General features: G+C 39.6%; 1 protein-coding gene across 1 annotated transcript; it reads right to left on the bottom strand.

Moving 5' to 3' along the window:
- Nucleotides 1-2176: 2176 nt before the first annotated feature.
- On the bottom strand, nt 2177-15875 carry LOC124252696 (protein jagged-1-like). The gene is made up of 9 exons (XM_046686350.1): nt 15334-15875; nt 5978-6123; nt 5128-5263; nt 4548-4699; nt 4194-4327; nt 3550-3678; nt 3005-3262; nt 2669-2805; nt 2177-2338 (listed from the first exon to the last, which is right to left on the bottom strand). The coding sequence occupies exons 1-9, from the start codon at nt 15373-15375 to the stop codon at nt 2177-2179; spliced, it is 1296 nt and encodes a 431-aa protein (XP_046542306.1). The 5' UTR covers nt 15376-15875.
- Nucleotides 15876-17941: the final 2066 nt, after the last annotated feature.

The raw sequence follows: 17941 nt of genomic DNA, 5'->3' as shown, positions 1-17941 counted from the left end.
AACAGCCTGAAGATTCGTAGTAAGTTGAACAGGGCTGTGTATTATGCCCTGCCTCACTAAGATAGAGGAGCCTCCATTGGCTTTGCCACCCGGGGGTGAAAAGGAATGATGAGAATTGTATTGACGTAAGTCAAATGTATCTGTCTGTTTAAGGTATGTTTCTTGGAGACAGAAAATTGATGGCTGAAAATCTTGTACTAATAATTGTAGTTCATTTAAATTGGCTCTAAGTCCTCTGCAGTTCCACTGGATAAGTGTATTACCCTGACTCATGTTATATTAGGTGGTAGTACAGGGGGATCTGGACCGTGGCGAATGACTATTGTGACGCACACGGTGGTGTGGAGTGACATCCATGTCCTCAGAAGTTGATATTTGTTAAATATTTGTACCGGATCCGTTGACCTTTCGGTACTCGATCCGATTTTTGGGAATAGTTGACTGACTTGCTGGCATTTACTATTACAGGTGACGGTGAACGAGATTGTTTACGCGATGGTGATTTTGTTTGCGTAGATGCAACATTTTTCGTTTGACGTATTGAATATTTCGCAGTCTTCACCCAGGTGATATCGGTCTGGCACTCTACAGATTTAACAGTCTTAGTAGGCTGACGGGTAACTACTGCAGAGTATGATACAGATGCAGTTGGAGTGTTAGCAGATGTTACCAAACGTTTAGCCTCTGCAAAGAGATACTCTTTTCATGCTTCAGTTTAACAATTTGATGTTGTAGTTGCCAGACTGGGCAGGATTTTGATGAAGCAGCGTGGTCCCCAGAACAATTAGCACATTTAGGGCTGTTTGGGCAGTCTAAAGTGTCATGCGCAGGTTCTCCACAAAGGTGACATTTCTTGCTATTGGTACATGATTGGGCACCATGACCAAACTTTTGACATGAGTAACACCGAAGTGGATTTGGTATGTACTTGTCTACACCAATATTACAGTAACCTGCTTTGATGGATGGTGGTGGAACTGGAACAGAAAAGGTAAACAGATAAGTATTCAACTTAATAGTTTGACCATTCTGCCTGCTTGTAAAACGTTTCACAAACGTTACACCCTGGTCGTTCAGTTCAGAAGCTATCTCATCCTCAGACATGTCTGCTAGACAACGGTCTCTATCTCTGACAATGCCCTTGGAACTGTTGAGAGTTTTGTGTGGTGACACAGTAACTGGTACGGAAACAAGATGTTTGACAGCCAATAGTGTAGCTGATTGAAAGGCTGATTTACATTCTAGTAAGATACAGCCAGATCGCATCCTTTTCATTGACACAACATCACCAGCGATACCATAAATCGCTTTTGATAGAACAAACGGATTCAATTTCAATGGACCATCATCCGGAGAAGAAATCACCAAAAATCGAGACCAATGGTCAGATTTGTTTTTTGAGACGGTGTCATCATCAGAAGATGTACTATCTTCTAAAGTACGTTTGAGTTGTTTTGGAGGTATCATGGTAAGTTAATAAAGGTTCATCATCCCAGCTCCCCACCCACCACGGAGTATCAGGAAGACAATGCCATATGCCAGTGGGTGTCCAACTAGCAGCACCAAGGATACTGGGATGATATACTCCAGCAGAAGTATCAATTCAAGATCAATAAATCCACCAGATTGACCCATGAGCCATCGCCTTCTGGGCATTAAGACTCTAGGTAATTACATTTTGATCTATGTAGAATCAATATATACATTGTAGGTCTATAAGTGATTTGACCAAGACCCCATGGCAAGCACTAGAAAATATCAATATTGTGCAAAAACAAGTAACATGCACAGGGCTCGGCATGACCAGCCGATTGGTAGAACCGGGCCCATTCTACCACCCGTCTAGGTGAAGTAAGGGTCGAAGTGGTGTATTGGGCAAAGGAACACTGTTCCTGGAGCCCTTGCCCTCAACCACCAGAATCCCGTCCTCCACCGACACAGGGGCGCAACCCACGGCAAACGGGTTGGTGGACCTAATATCCCCCGGGTCCACAACAGGGGGTTGAAGGGCGCTTAGCGTGACCCAGCACCCACCACGAGGAGGTGGCCCTTCATGGGTGCCCGACTACTAGAGAACGCCGAATATTGCTGAATGTGTCTTTTCACATATAAAAATCCAATAAACTCAGTAAATGTTACATTAGGTCCTAGAAGCCAATAATGGTATACATAATGGTTACACAAACAGAAGCGAGACATTGGCCAGCACTGTTGGCATTGTGGGGGTCACCTTCAGGGTTGCCTTCTCTTCTTCTCGGGGAGGGTACAACGGAAGAGGCAGATATTCATTGATGATTTCATCAGGGTTGGATTCGAAGATTCTGGCTAATGAATCAATCTGTAAAAAGGAGCCATTCTCCCCAGCAAAATAGAGTTGCACGTACGTTGTAGTATAACTGAAATGCATGTTAAAAAACAATCTTTGTTACGAACATGATATTCATTGAGGGACAGAGTTCTCGAACACGGTTTGTTTGACCGGTTCAGCAGCATCTACTTGCATTCTTTCTGTGCTTTCCACAGTAGAGTATAGTTGTACGTACGTTGTAGTATAACTGAAAAACAAGTGAATCATAAACTCAACTGCAGGACGGAACATTAAAATATCAAAGTCACTGTTGAGCCATATGATCTTGTACTAGTCAACATCATTTTGCTTGTCACTTACTTGCTTTCTTTCTTTGTATTTGTTGTAAACTGTTCCTGGAATTCCCCCGAGTTCGGTGATGAATCTGTTCAAGCCATCAGCCAGGTCACCTCTATTTGTATGACCGATCTCACCCAGGAGCGTGATGTTTACAATATCTAGGTACAGATTTACAAGAATGTCATTCACATTGAAGTGTTTATAATCGATTTGGACTGGACTTACAGATTTGTAGTGATACTGCTAAATATTTTGAACAGCCGTGAATTTTGAAATGATTGACTAACACTGAACACCCACAGTTCAAAGATAAAACATTCATGAACATAACAGAAAGTATATATGAAGTGCACTTACCAACACTTTGGCTGCATTTTTCTCCTACCCACGCAAAATCACAGTCACACTTGAATCGAGGTGCCGTCAAGAGATCTGGTGTACAATGGCCCATGTTACAAGGGGAACTGTCACAGAAGTTAACTTTATCTGCGCATGCCTCTCCAATCCACTCCACTGGGCATGCGCAGCTGAAGTCTGTTTCGTTTCCGTCACATGTCCCTCCGTTCAAACATGGCTCCAGTGCACATTGGTTGATGATGTTTTCACATTGCGTTCCTAAACAGAGTAGGAATCACATGGCAAATATATAAACATCACGACTTATTAGATAGACTTCTTGCCATCGGGTAATGTTGCATTTAACGATGTTTAACCCTTCAACCACTGTGGAGATTTTATTTTACGGAGTTTATTTTCACAACATGAACTCTTTACGATGTTTCGCAGCCATAACAGTTAGGGGAAACGGATTTCAAGTATGGCTGCCATAAATTTGCCAAATACATCCTATATTGCTGGTTCCCATTGAAAGTCTGTCAGTGGATAGAACACAGTCGACTCACCGTTGACCCCTTCCACACAAATGCACTCGAAACTACCAAGTGAATTTGTACAATTGCCCCCATGTTGACAAATTTGGTCAGTTTCTGTGCATTCATCGATGTCCTGGTTGCAGTTGTTTCCCTTCCAACCTGCAATATATTTTATTAAAAATACATGAAGTTTATGCGGTAAATAGCACAATGTTTCAGAAAGAGTTAACAGTGAAATCCTGTTAATTCCGATATCCCGCTGGATGATCACTGTCAGATGAACGTCTAAATATAGCAAATGGGTATTAATCATTACCCCTGATTCAATCATCCCTGCACTTTAATGATGCTTTCTGGACAATCGGGTCACAATGTACTTTGCCTACACTTTAATGCGGAAGGATCGTTATACAACACAAGACATAAACCCATGTATTATTTCGAAACAATAAACAGAACGCTTGTATTCCTGTCTGGTCGAAATCTCAAATGGCAATGACAGATGCAAGATTAACCGGAAAAATTAACACTTTCCATTTTGACCTGACAAAATATAGTTTTTAAATAAGTCAACCTTTGGTCAATTAGTAACTACGTTTCGTTTTTCCTTCTCAATAACCCAAAGGTCTATATAATTGGTCACATCAATGTTGCCTCCAACTTTGTGATCATACCTTCAAAGCACATTTTAGCTCCTGTGTAGGGGTGGCACGTGTAGTGACTGTGGTCAGGAGTGGCCTTGCAATGTCTCTCACACGCAGACCCGTACCAGTCCGGGTCACAGTAGGCTCGGACTGCAATCTTTAACCTGGAAAATATATCGCAGTATACAGTTTGAGAATCATAAGCAATCACTTATATAATACGTGTAAACCTTGGGCATGATGTTTACCCGCATCAGTCAGATTAACGTTATGTTGGTGCTGCATTATTTTGAAGTACTTATGAATTAAGAAGATATAAATAATATTTTCTCTGTTCTCTCTCTGCATCATCATATTCTTCATCAGAGTCTTCATCTGACTCACTCTGTCCTTCTCGATAATGTGTATGGGGTGTACATAGCTGCCTGTTCTGTATGAGCAGCGTTGATGTTGATCAGCTTAGAGAGTGTGTCCATGTGGTCATCACCGGAGATGTCATCGTAGTCATCCACTTGCACCATTATTTCTATGGAAGACTGGATAACAGAAATTGTATAAACACTGTTCAGTTTGGTTCAATGCACCTGAATGGTTTTGTTTTTGTAAGTGTGCTGTTTAACACCGCCCGCAGCAATATCCCAGCTATATGGCGCTGTTCCTGAATCAATAAGAAGACAAACATATCCATTTACGTTCTATTTGTATGTTGTCAAACGTCCAGGTTCTTACTGCTTGATCACAGTGACTTTTTCAATAATGAAGGGTGAATCAGAGGTTTTTATCAGGACACAATGACCCGCTGTCATTCTGAGCCTTCCCCTAAGTGACATGATATCACGAGAACTGTGTTTGTTAGATTCCTCGACTAATAGGACAGTTTAGGTTCATGTGAGTTGGTGTGCAGATTTATGGCAATTTGACATGTTCCCTCTGTCTGAAATATAGATGGATGTAAAAATCCTACCGGTAGTGCTTTGGGCACTTGTATGATGAAGGGATTTGGTGTTCCTCGAATGGTGCTTCCAAAGTGGATTATGTTATGGTTTTCTGTGTGGTGTGTTGTGGTCTTATAAAGAGAGCGTGGCTTTCTTCCGTCTTGGCTGGAATAACATGAGTTTATTGTTTTACACCATTAGAGACAGGTTACATTGAAAACAAGGAATTCTATGTAGCCAGAATGAATTGAAAACAGAAGAGGTATTGATGGCAGGAATTCATTCTTTTGATAAATAGCTTCAAACGTGCACAACAAATGGCATTCAAAGGTTGTATATACGGAATTACGTGACAAGCAAAAAATATTCGATTTTAAAAGCAACAACCTCGCCATCCTTGTAGTATTATAATTACATGGTGATAATGCAAACTACACAAGAAGATAAACAAATAAGGATTATAAGGACAACATCAAAAATGTCCTTTATTTGATATACTTATCCATGTTTATTTATAGCAACAGGGACCAAGGTCAATTATTTAAACGACACATACTAGCCTACAAATGGGTCAGAGGATTTGTTGGTTGGTTTATTTAACGCCGCACCAATGTTCCAGCTGTATGGCGGCGGTCTGTAAATATTCAAGGCTGGAACATACAGTTGAGTGTTCAACAACATGAGCATCGATCTTCGCAACTGGGATACGGTGACATGCGTCAACCAAGTCAGCGAGCCTGACCACCCCTTAACACAAGCATGGGTTACTGAAGATCTATTCTATGCCTGATCATCACGGGTCCCTACAAATTGGAAACTGTAACCAACTGAATATAGCTGGCTAGTGTGTTTTCTCGATAAAAATTATAATGTTCCTACCCATCAATGCGCAAGTAAAACATAGGGTCACACTTATTTCTGCACCAATCAGGGAGCTCATTGTCACAGCAGCGTCCACTGTTTTCCTTGCCATCTGACCAGTAACTGATGAATCGAATGTCCAGTTTACCGTCAGTCTTCACATGCTGTAAATCACGAAGATAGATTGAGAAAAAGGGAAAATGTATTAATTTTGATAATCTCGAATATGATGTAACCAGAACGAACATGATGTAACCACACGACTTTCTACCGGTATATATTGTCCCCAAAGCATTTCCCAATTGAAAACTGTGTTCAATCCAAGTAAATCAGGAATCCAATGTTAAATCTTGATGATCAGTATTCGAAATCTTGCGATATGGATGAAATATTGCCGATGTGACTTAAAATCTTAATTCACTCACTCACTCGAAAAGTGAGTGAGTGAGTTATTATTTAACGTCACATCGGCAATATTTCAGCCATATCGTGACGAGAACATTTGAGATTGAAATGGAATATGTGTATAATATAAAAAACCTGCCAACGAAGGGCAGTAAAACAACTAGAATATCACAGATATGTTTGTAAAACCAGCAATTAAACTAAAATATGTTAATTTGAAATGACAATACAATATAAAAACGGACTATAGATCGCCAATAACTGAAGGTAGATCACCATACTAGGATCCATGGGGACTTACATTACTTTTGCTACCTACATGGATCCTAGTTGGTTTACACCATCCTTCAGCCATTGGCGACAGAAGAAAAATCTAGCCATAAATTAAAAGCACACATATTCTACGATTAAAAACGTGGTAAGCCTAAATTTACTCTAAATGTGTTGGGACTTACGTACCCCTCAGGAGGACAATAATTTTACAATACTTCAACCCCTTTGAGGGTACAGCCACTAACAATCTAAGTTGATAATCTAAACTACCAATTATAAAACCTTATCTATCTACAAAACATATATCATAATTCATTTAACAGATCTATCTCCTTTAAAAATCAATGATTAAATGATAGTTAACATTACTAAAAGGTCCTTTATTGTTTTGACATTAAAATATCTACCCCTTATGATGGAGAATTCAACACAGTCAAGCAGGACATGCTTGACCGTGGTTCTCTCATCACAAGGGATACAAAACGGAGGATCCTCACCCTGCAATAGGCACCCATGAGTGTATCTAGTGTGGCCAATACGACATCGTCGCATGATGACCTCTTCAAATCTGGACTGACAACCCAAGTAAGTGTAACCGATATAGGGTTTTATTTCATGTAATTTATTGATACCTACCTGGGTGTCCCACTTTTTTTGCATCAGATCACGGATGTAGGTTCTAATGCTGGCTTTGTAATCAGAGTATGGAATAAGAAGTGGTGTCACAGATTTGTGAAGTGCTGCCTTAGCAGCAAGATCGGCCATTGCATTCCCAGAAATGCCAACATGGCTGGGTAGCCAACAAAGACGATGTCGCATTGGCCAGTAGCAAGCTCATTATATAATTCAATAATTTCTAATAAAAGTGGATGTTTACAAGAAATATTTTTAATAGCCTGAAGGCAAGAAGAGAGTCAGAAAAGATGATATATTGTTGATATTTAGGGTGTTTTTAATATATTTTAATGCTGTTAATATGGCGTTTGCTTCTGCTGTAAAAATAGAGCTGTTATCTGGTAAACGAGAAGAGATGGTTCTGGATCCAATGACAGTGGCACATGCCACCGCGCCACCATCCTTGGACCCATCTGTAAATAAGGGTGTATATGTATTATATTTACTTTTTAATTGATTGTATTCTTGTTTATATTGTAATTCATTAGTTTCTGCTTTTTTAAATGCTGTTAATGTTAGGTCAACTTGTGGTCTAACCAACTGCCAAGGAGGAGAAGAAAGAAGACGGGAAGGAGCTATAGTTTCCAGCTCAACGCCGGCATCAGAAATGAATGGTTTAATTCTTAAACCAAGAGGTGGAACAAGAGAAGGTTTTTTGTTGTATAAATCCTCATAAAAAGGATGAAAAACACAGTTAAATGCAGGGTTAGACTCGTTAGAATAAAGTTTTGTTATATACTGCAAGGACAATTTTATACGGCGTTGTGTAAGAGATGGTTCATCTGCCTCGACGTAGAGACTGTCAACAGGAGAAGTTCTAAAGGATCCAAGACAAAGTCTTAGACCTTGGTGATGGACAGAATCTAATAGTTTTAAGTTGCTCTTGCAGGCTCCACCATATACGATGGAGCCATAATCAAGTTTCGAGCGGACCAATGATCGATATAGGTGTAGGAGAGTGGCTTGATCCCCTCCCCACTTAGAATTTGAAACAACTTTCAACAAGTCAAGTGCCTTCAGGCATTTAGTTTTAAGAGATTTAATATGCGGCAGAAACGTTAAATGAGAGTCAAAAATTAAACCCAAGAACTTGGCCTCCTTTACAACTTTGATGGGAGTGCCATTGAGAAACAGTTCCGGGTCTTTATGCGGTTTATATTTTCTACAAAAATGTATACAATTAGTTTTGGATTTAGAAAATTTAAAACCGTTTTCAATTGACCATTTATGAATTTTATTGAGACATAGTTGTAGTTGCCTCTCTATTGTATGCATATTTTTACCACGACAAGAAACATTAAAATCATCCACGAAAAGTGATCCATCAATTGAATCATTTAAAACCCTTGACAGGCTGTTTATTTTAATACTAAATAACGTGACAGACAAAATACTGCCTTGTGGGACACCCTGATCCTGATGGTAATGGTCAGACAGGGTTGAACCCACTCGGACTTGAAATTGCCTGTTTGTTAAAAGTGTGAGATAAAACGAGGTAAACGACCTCTCAAACCGAAATCATGTAAATCCTTCAAAATGCCGTACTTCCAAGTAGTATCATAAGCTTTCTCCAGATCAAAGAAAATTGATACTACGTGTTGCTTATTAACAATGGCATTCTTAACATAGGATTCTAATCGTACTAAATGGTCAATAGTACTTCGGTTTTTCCTGAAACCACATTGAATATCTGTAATTAGATTGTTGGTTTCCAAATACCAAACTAATCTATTGTTCACAATGCGTTCCATGGTTTTACAAACGCAACTGGTTAACGATATAGGGCGATAATTTGAGGGGTCTGTGTGATCCCGACCAGGCTTTAATATGGGGATTACAATGGCATTGTGCCAGGAAGGAGGAAAATTCCCTGAAGTCCAAATATGGTCAAATATTTCTAAAAGTGTCAAAAGACATGATTGAGGCAGATGCTTTAGTAACTGGTAATGAATGTTGTCATCACCAGCAGCAGTATCATGAGCTTGCTCGAGAGCGGTATGTAGTTCATGTAATGAAAATACTTCATTATAATCTTCACCGTTATTAGAATCAAAATTAATTTTTTGTTTTTCTTGGCGATTTTTATATTTCTGAAAGTCAGGGATATAATTTGATGATGAAGAATTTCTGGAAAGAGTTTCACCAATTTTATTAGCAATATCACACTTACCAGTTATCAATTTATCACCGTCTTTAAGATGTTTAACAGAAGACTTGGAACCTTTGCCTTTTATTCTCTGGACCATATTCCATACCTTGGACATGGGTGTGCGCGAATTAATGTTGGAGACATATTTCCTCCAAGACTGGCGCTTGTTTTGTTTATAAGCACGTCGCGCCTTGGCATTTGTAATTTTAACATTATTGAAGTTATGAACTGTAGGATGTCTGCGGAAATACTTTTCTGCTTTCTTCCTACACTTCCTTGCTTGTTTACAGTCATTGTTAAACCATGGCTTACGAATATGAGGAGTTGCAGAGGACTTAGGAATTGACTGGTCAGCAATTTCATTCAACAGAGCTGAAAACAACTCTATAGGATCTGATACATTATTAAAATTGTCCGGTATTAATTTATCCATACACAATGTTTCATACAAAGACCAATTTGCCTTCGTAAAATTCCATCGTGATAAAGATGGTTCGTCATCCGGTTTTATAGTTTGTAGGACAGTTGGGAAGTGATCACTTCCACAAAGGTCATCATGAACGGACCATTCAAATTCGTTGTAAATATTTGAATCAGCGAGTGACAAATCAAGAGTGGAATAAGTTCCTGTAGCAGGATGTAAATAGGTGCTTGAATCATCATTACAAATACACAAACTATTATCAGAAACAAAATCTTCAATAACTTTGCCTTTATTATTTATATTTGTACCTCCCCATAGAGGGTTATGCCCGTTTAAATCACCCATGATGACACAAGGTTTGGGCAGCTGATCATATAAAGCTTGTAGATCTGTCTGCTGTAAAGTCGAGGAGGGTGGGATATACAAAGAGCAGAGTGTTAAGGCAATGTGAAATGTTAGCCGAACTGCAACAGCCTGAAGGTTGGTAGTAAGCGGAACAACACTATGTAGGACATCCTGTCTTACCAAGATGGAGGAACCGCCAGTGACTTTTGCACCTGGAGGAGAAAAGTGATTATACAAATTGTATTTTCTGATATCACATTTGTCTGTGTCTCGAAGATATGTTTCTTGTAGACACATCGCTGATGGTGTAAAATCCTGTATTAAAATCTGTAAATCGTTAAAGTTATTCCTAAATCCTCTACAATTCCATTGGATTATGTTGGACGATTGATTCATGGTGGCTCAATCGGTGAACGGTCTCGTCGTGAGGGCGGATTCCTACCGCTCTGTGACGGAGGGGGTTATGTCCATATCAAGAGCTTCAAAGGAGTTATGGACGACTATCTCTGAAGATGAAGGTTTTTTGTTTGCCTGTTTTCTATTTTTTTTTCTTTTCATTTCTGGTCAAAGGTTGTACAACTGGTTCAGCTGTGACTGATATACTGGGGGCATCAGGTACATCGTCATCAATTTGAGAATGATTCACAGTTTGAGTTGACAACGTGTCGGAATCACTGACATAAGTTAACCTGATAGGCTGATTTGAGTTGATCCATGACAGATCAGTCTGAACAGAAACAGATGTGCAAGGAGAAGCGGTATGGGCTACAACTGCAGAATATGATCTATTTAGAGGCAGTATTTGAATCTGATTTTCTACAAGTTTCTTTGCTTCCTGAAACGAAATGTTTTTCTCGTGTTTTAACTTTAGTATTTTTGACTGGTTTTGCCACACAGGACATAACCTTGAGGAAGCTACATGTTGACCTTTACAGTTTGCACACTGTATTTCAGCTGAGCATTCAGTGTTCTCGTGTCCGTCTCCACAGCGGTGACACACAGCAGATCTATTGCAAAATTTGGAGCCATGTCCAAATCTCTGACACTTAAAACATCGGAGTGGATTGGGGACATACACCTCCACTCCGATGTTCACATAACCAGCTTTTATTGATTTCGGCAGGACCGACAATGAAAATGTGAATAGATACGTACTAGACGGAACTATGTCACCGTCTCGTGTTTTCATAGTAAAACGTTTGACTGTGGTCACACCTTGGTTTTCAGTTCAGTCGCGATTTCCTCCTCAGACATATCGGACAGGCAACGTGCTCTGTCGCGAACAATGCCACGGCAAGAATTCAAGGTTTTGTGCATGGACACAGCAACCTCAATGTTCGCAAATGTTTTAAGTGATAACAAGTTCTCAGATTGTTGTCTCCTTGAACACTCAATAAGCAGTGATCCACTTCGAAGACGTGTCACGTTCTTCACTTCGCCACAAATTCCTGAAACAGCTTTTGAAATCGCGAATGGATTAAGTTTAATTGGTTGTTTATCTGCTGCCTCGATAACAACAAATCGAGCCCATGAATCAAGTACAGGACAGACATTTACATTGTGACCAGTTTCATCAGTTTCTACATGTCTACGTTTGGATCTATTTGAACCAGGGTTTTGTTGAGCCATAGTGAAAGTAATGTGATTCAGCATCCCTGCTCCCCACCCACCATGGAGTGCCAAAAGAGCGGTGTTTAATAGCATCGGATCTCCAACATGCAAACACCGGGGATACAGGGATGGTATACTTCAGCAAATATGACGCGAAAAGCTGCGTTAGTTTACCAAAGTAAATGTTTGGTTGGTTCGCCCAAAACAAGAAATTGGAAACATGCAGATTTCGGAGGACAACATTACCAAATTGGCCCATGAGCCACCGCCTTCTGGCATGAGACTCTAGGCAGATTTCATTTTGACAACGTAAATACGTTGGCCAAGACCAATCAAAACATATTATAGAATCAAATAATGATATGCATACAATTCATGCACAGGGCTTGGCATGACCAGCCGATTGGTAGAACCGGGCCCATTCTACCACCCGTCTAGGTGAAGTAAGGGTCGAAGTGGTGTGTTGGGCAACAGGAACACGGTTCCAGGATCCTATTGCCCTCAACCACCAGAATCCGTCCTCCACCGACACAGGGGCGCAACCCACGGCAAACGGGTTGGTGGACCTAATATCCCCCGGGTCCACAACGGGGGTTGAAGAGGCGCTTAGCGTGACCCAGCACCCACCACGAGGAGGTGGCCCTTCATGGGTGCCCAGCTGCAATTTTCTCATATGAAGCTGAGATGCTATGATACAACTGAATTTGTGTTCAAAGTGACGTAAAACCAAATCCACGCCATCCATCTTGAAAAGTTTCCATTCAAAAAGTGATATTGTGACTTCTATTTCACGCTTTCAGCAACTTCACTCGGCCCGGCTTTCTCCCAATGACCTGTAAATAGAAGCGACAAAACCCTTTCCACACCCATGAGAAATTTCTGCTATGTGACAAAATCATGAGCATATGTTTTGTCAGCAGGATTACAGCTGTACAATGTTGTTTGTAAACAAAGCCAGTCTAGACCAGACAATCTAGTGATTGTCACCATGCGAAATGACAGAGCACGTGTTTATGAATCACTATGAAATAGTGACGATACCAGGTGTTCGCAAAGAGGTGAGCGTATCTTGCCTCATCGGTAACGCCCGTCATAAACATATTCAAAGTCAATTGTTCACCTGAAATAATTCGGGAACGTATGGTATAAGTCAAAACAAGGAATTGCATCTGACATCATTTTTGTCACTTTTGTAAGTCAAAAGATGTGAAATGTAAACACCGAAGGCTGCAGCTGTTGGTATATTGCTCTGATGTATCACATGCCCACCACATGTCTTCCATAAAACTTTTTGAAAGCCCTCCTATGGTCTTGAATGTTGTCGCTTTGATCAAACTTCTGAGCAAGAGTTGTATGACGCTCTTTGAAATCTTGTTGAAAGGCCATGCTCAATTGTACCTCAAATGTAAACACCAAAGGCTGGAGCCGTTGGAACATTGCTTGGCATGAAAGGAAAGCTGACTTTTTGGAAGTTGAAATCATCCCTTCTGTCATACTTCCTTGTGGATAGTTTTTTGTCACTCGGAATCTTTATGCATAGATCTATATATGAAAAAGGCGTTCTCACTTGTCTACTAAATTTCAAGATTAGATGTGGCCCTATATACATTATGATATGTCGTTATATTAAATACGATATTTCGGATATGACACTTTATACAACTTATGTTGGATGTTGCGCAATATACAGCATATGTTTGATGTGACCCTGTATACAATATGCTATGTCTGATATGACGCTATATGCAACACTGTATGCTGCGTGTTGCGCTATATAAAACTTGATATGTTGGGTATGGCACCAGATGCAGCACCCTATACAGGTTGATATTTCAATGGTCTAACTATGTTATATCCTGGTATGTTGGATATCAGATTATGTTGATGTATTTGTATATGTCATCATGTAAAGACCGCCGTTTATGACGTAAGACTTTGGTTTCATGAAAAAAATAAAATTAAAAAATCAAGTTCAGGTGGGTACCTGGGCCCCGCTTCACAAAGCTCTCGTTAGCCTAAGATCTCGTAACCTTTCTCGTAGCAGTCGTATCTCCTACACTGTAACATAGGATGCTACGAGAAAAGTTGCGAGATCTTAGGCTTACGAGAGCTTTGTGAAACGGGACCCTGAAGCTCAAGTTAAATTTCTTGTCCAAATTAACTTGTTTTGATTTTGCAAGGCAGAAATAAAAATAAGGAACAGATCCACACGGGGAGCACAGTTAGTGCCCATGGGTATGACTACATCTTGTCAAAATATTTGACCCCCAAATTTTACAAAGGTGTTATCAATGAGAAAGTCCAGCCTGTTACATATTGTTTTCACATTATATTGAATTTGCATCAGACTAATCAGTAAAAGACAGGATGAGAGATATGACCTCACTCTAATAGGCTTGTGATTTGTATAATCACCTTGTCCTCATTATTCGATTGCATTAGAAATTCGTTTCGTTTAAAGGCACTAAATCACACCACACTTCTCTAAAAAATAAATAATGCATTTCCCTCTATAATACGAACTATGAGTCTCCACGGAAGCTAACATATAATTCATTCCCCCCCAAAATACGTATTTAGATAACAAAAATATAAATTTAAAAGTTCGAGTGAGTGAGTGAGTTAAGATTTCAAGTCACATCGGCAATATTTCAGTCATATCGTTAAAAGTTCGAATGAATCAATACAACGTTGCATTAAATCGACTCTCGCGCCCTCTACCGGCCGCGTGCCACAGTTAGCGGTGTACGGAGTACTTGTTTAATTCCATATATGGCAAGTGTTCTCTGTTTGGAAGCTGTTCGCCTCGAAGTTTCCATTATCGATTCAGGCAAGTCGTTTTAAGTCTTTAATTGCCTCAATAAGAAAATAAGGTGAGTGCATATGCCCCAATATATATAATATAGTCCAAAATACAGAATGCCGAAAATGTGTGACATTGTGCCTTCAAGACTAGTAGAAACTGTATTTCGCTTTTTCCTTTTGAAATAGTGTGTGACACGGGCGGATAGCTCAAAGCCAGGTATCCACTTAACACTCTTGTTACAATGCTCTCGGGTGTAAATTTGAGGAAGTAAATGCTCATCTCATCAAGAAAGAAATATAATGGTTGTCAGCTCGTAATTATAAGGTACCTAGAAACATGGCCTGAGGCTTTCAAAACTCCAATGCTATCATATACACCGGACACAAACCCTTGTTATATAATATGTACATATTGAATGTGTGGCGCGTTTCTCTGGTATACCTTCTTCTCCGATGCAGGGGCAAAAAGTAGCCCGTGACGATCATCGTTTAAAAACAGATGAAGATAACATCAACGAATTCACACGTAAGATCTGCATATATATATATATACTCACGTAGACAATGCACGTCAATCAATTTATAACGTGGAGAATAAAATCAGAGGATGATATATGTGGAGTGTACTTATGTCCTCTAACTAATATAAGCTAATTGGACCACTTTGAGAGATGTTTATATGCCTACCCTAATAATCAGCAGCCAGAGAAGTAAAGCCCTTGTCTTCATCTTCGGTGGTGGTATCCCTTACACGTGGGCTGATAGTGCTTGATGCAGATCGGACGGCAAACACTTTATATGGCAGATTGGCTGATCCATAGGTGGAAAATGCCTTTTAACTTCACGCGTTTCACATGTTTCCTTTTCAGTTTCTTTCGTGTTGTGTTGCGGAAATACTTTATATGGCGGATTGGTTTATCCATGTGTCGAAATCGCCTTTAACTTCAGTGACATACATCGAGTTTCACTTGTTTCTTTTGTATGTATCTTTTATGTTGAGTTGCGGAAATACAACGAGCGTGTGACATTAAGGAAAGCTGTTTTATATGAGCCAGTAACAGTAAGTGAGTGGGTGAGATAATATTTATCGTCACATCGGCAAAATTTCAGCCATATCGTGATGAGAACAATTAATTATCAGTAAAGAGCAATAATATTAGAAGCTATACAACTGTTTACGATGAACAGTAAAACTACTAGTGTATCACAGATAGAGATATAAAACTAGCATGTAACTGAAACCTTACACTATAATGCAAGACAATACAATATAAAAACGGGCTATAGATCACCATACTAGAGACCATGGGGATTTATAGTACTTTGGCTACCTGCATGGACCCATGACGGGTGTATATCATCCCCTCAGTCGTTGGTTAAATGTAGCCATAACTTAAAAAAGCAAAAATACTGCGTTTTAAAAATTCGGTAAGTTTATTTTACTTTGAATGTTTTGGGACATAGTACATCCCACCCCCACCCACCCCCACAGGAGAACAATAATTTTACAATACTTTGAAACAGTGACAGCTGTGTAAACTAACCAATGTGGGATATTGGAGATGTGTTCCTAAAGGATATGAATACCGGAAATAAATTATGTAAGGGCCTTAATGAATTACGATGAATGAAGCACATTTGAGAAGTTTTTGAAGCTTATTCCAACCCAAATAACCCATAGTTATTAGTTATGCAATACATTAATTTAGTCGCTTTGACACTATTTCATCCATATCACAGACTCTGGTTTGGTTCGCAGGACGACAACACAACTGCTGTCACTGATGTTCACAAGTGCGTGCTTTCTCACTTCTTTTAGTGTAGATTGTTCCGAGTATATTGCCTTAATTCAAGGAAACAGGAAATTTTTGTCAATAATTAAAAAATGTATTACCTGTTACTATCTGTTGGGTATTATAGTATGACCAGAAATTATTGAGAATTTTAGGAATATGTTTAATTGGATTTTCTAGTATAAACAACCTTGACCAGCTATCAAGTGCTTGGTTTCATTCAAGAGAGACAACTCCGTTAATCCCTTTTTCATTAGTTTGTGAAGAGTTATCCCCCTTTGTTTACTTGCTAGCAGACGACATTTTCAGTGATCCTCAGTATGGATGATTTATAGAAGAGTAAGTTGAGTTTAGAGTATTATAACAAGGACATCAGATTAGCTAAAGTGATTTCAAGTAGAACAGGCATCCCTTTGTCCACTGTTTATCGTGTTTTGAAAAAATTAATGCAAATGGATATGGCATTGAGCACCGGGGAGGCGCAGGTAGGCCCAGAAAATTGGCTGTCGGTGACAGGAGGCAGCTTGGTATTCTTGTTTCTAAAAACAAACGAAGGAGTTTAGAAAACTTAAGGCTGGAAATGATTGATAGAGGAACTGTGTCTGTCTGTAAGGAGACAATTAGAATTGAGCTGCATGCAATGAGTTTGCAGAAAAGTCGAGGAATTCCATCACAGATCATGAAACCTGAACAAAAAGAGCGAAGGTTGAACTGGTGCTTACAACATAGAAATTTTAACTGGGACAATGTAATTTTCTCAGATGAAAGTTCTGTGTGGCTGTTTCCTGAAATTCTGGACCAAACAAACTGAAAAACATTTGTATCAGCACCCAAAGTACAGTCCGAAATTTAACGTGTGGGGTGGCATATCTCTGTTAGGGGCAACGCCCCTCTGTGCATTTGAAGGGAATATGAACAGTGAGCGGTACACAGATATTCTCGAGGGACATTTACTTCCATCTGCTCACGTGTTCTATGGAAATTTTTGGATTTTCCAGCAGGACAACGACCTAAAACATCGTTCAAAGCATTCACAGGCCTGGTTTCGGACCCAAAATATGACATTATTAGATTGGCCAAGATATAGCCCTGACCTAAATCCAATAGAAAATGTTTGGGGACTTATGAAGGAAAGTGTCAATAACAAAAATCTGAAATATTGCTGAAATGAAAGAAGAGGTGGTCCGATATTGGGACAGCATGGACCACGACTTTCTAACTTCTTTAATGAGTAGTATGCCCCGCCGCATTGAAGCCTGCATTGCTGCCCATGGTGACTTGACAATATACTAACTGTTCACCTGTCTTTGAATCTGGAGTTATGTTCTGCCAATATTCACATTAATACGTGAGTAATGAGTGAAAAAAATATAAAAAAATACAATCTTTAAATTCTGAATAATTTCTGGTTGTACTGTAGCTGCATGCTGTGTTAGTGTGGGGCGCTACAGGTAGGGCGGAACATTCTTACCCATTCTACAATTACCAACCGTCACTGATTT

This window comes from Haliotis rubra, unplaced genomic scaffold (assembly GCF_003918875.1).
Source record: "Haliotis rubra isolate DU_JTF1 unplaced genomic scaffold, ASM391887v1 Scf521, whole genome shotgun sequence".
Lineage (NCBI taxonomy): Eukaryota > Metazoa > Mollusca > Gastropoda > Lepetellida > Haliotidae > Haliotis > Haliotis rubra.
This window is presented reverse-complemented; position numbering and strand designations above follow the sequence as displayed.

Bases quoted from the DNA above. Each gene is read 5' to 3' on its own strand.
- LOC124252696 (XM_046686350.1), bottom strand. From the start codon at position 15,375: ATGAAGACAAGGGCTTTACTTCTCTGGCTGCTGATTATTAGG. The intron at 3,679-4,193 runs GTATGATCACAA...AATATATTGCAG, and splicing joins AGCTAAAATGTGCTTTGAAG to GTTGGAAGGGAAACAACTGC. The intron at 3,263-3,549 runs GTGAGTCGACTG...TACTCTGTTTAG, and splicing joins TTGTGTGGAAGGGGTCAACG to GAACGCAATGTGAAAACATC.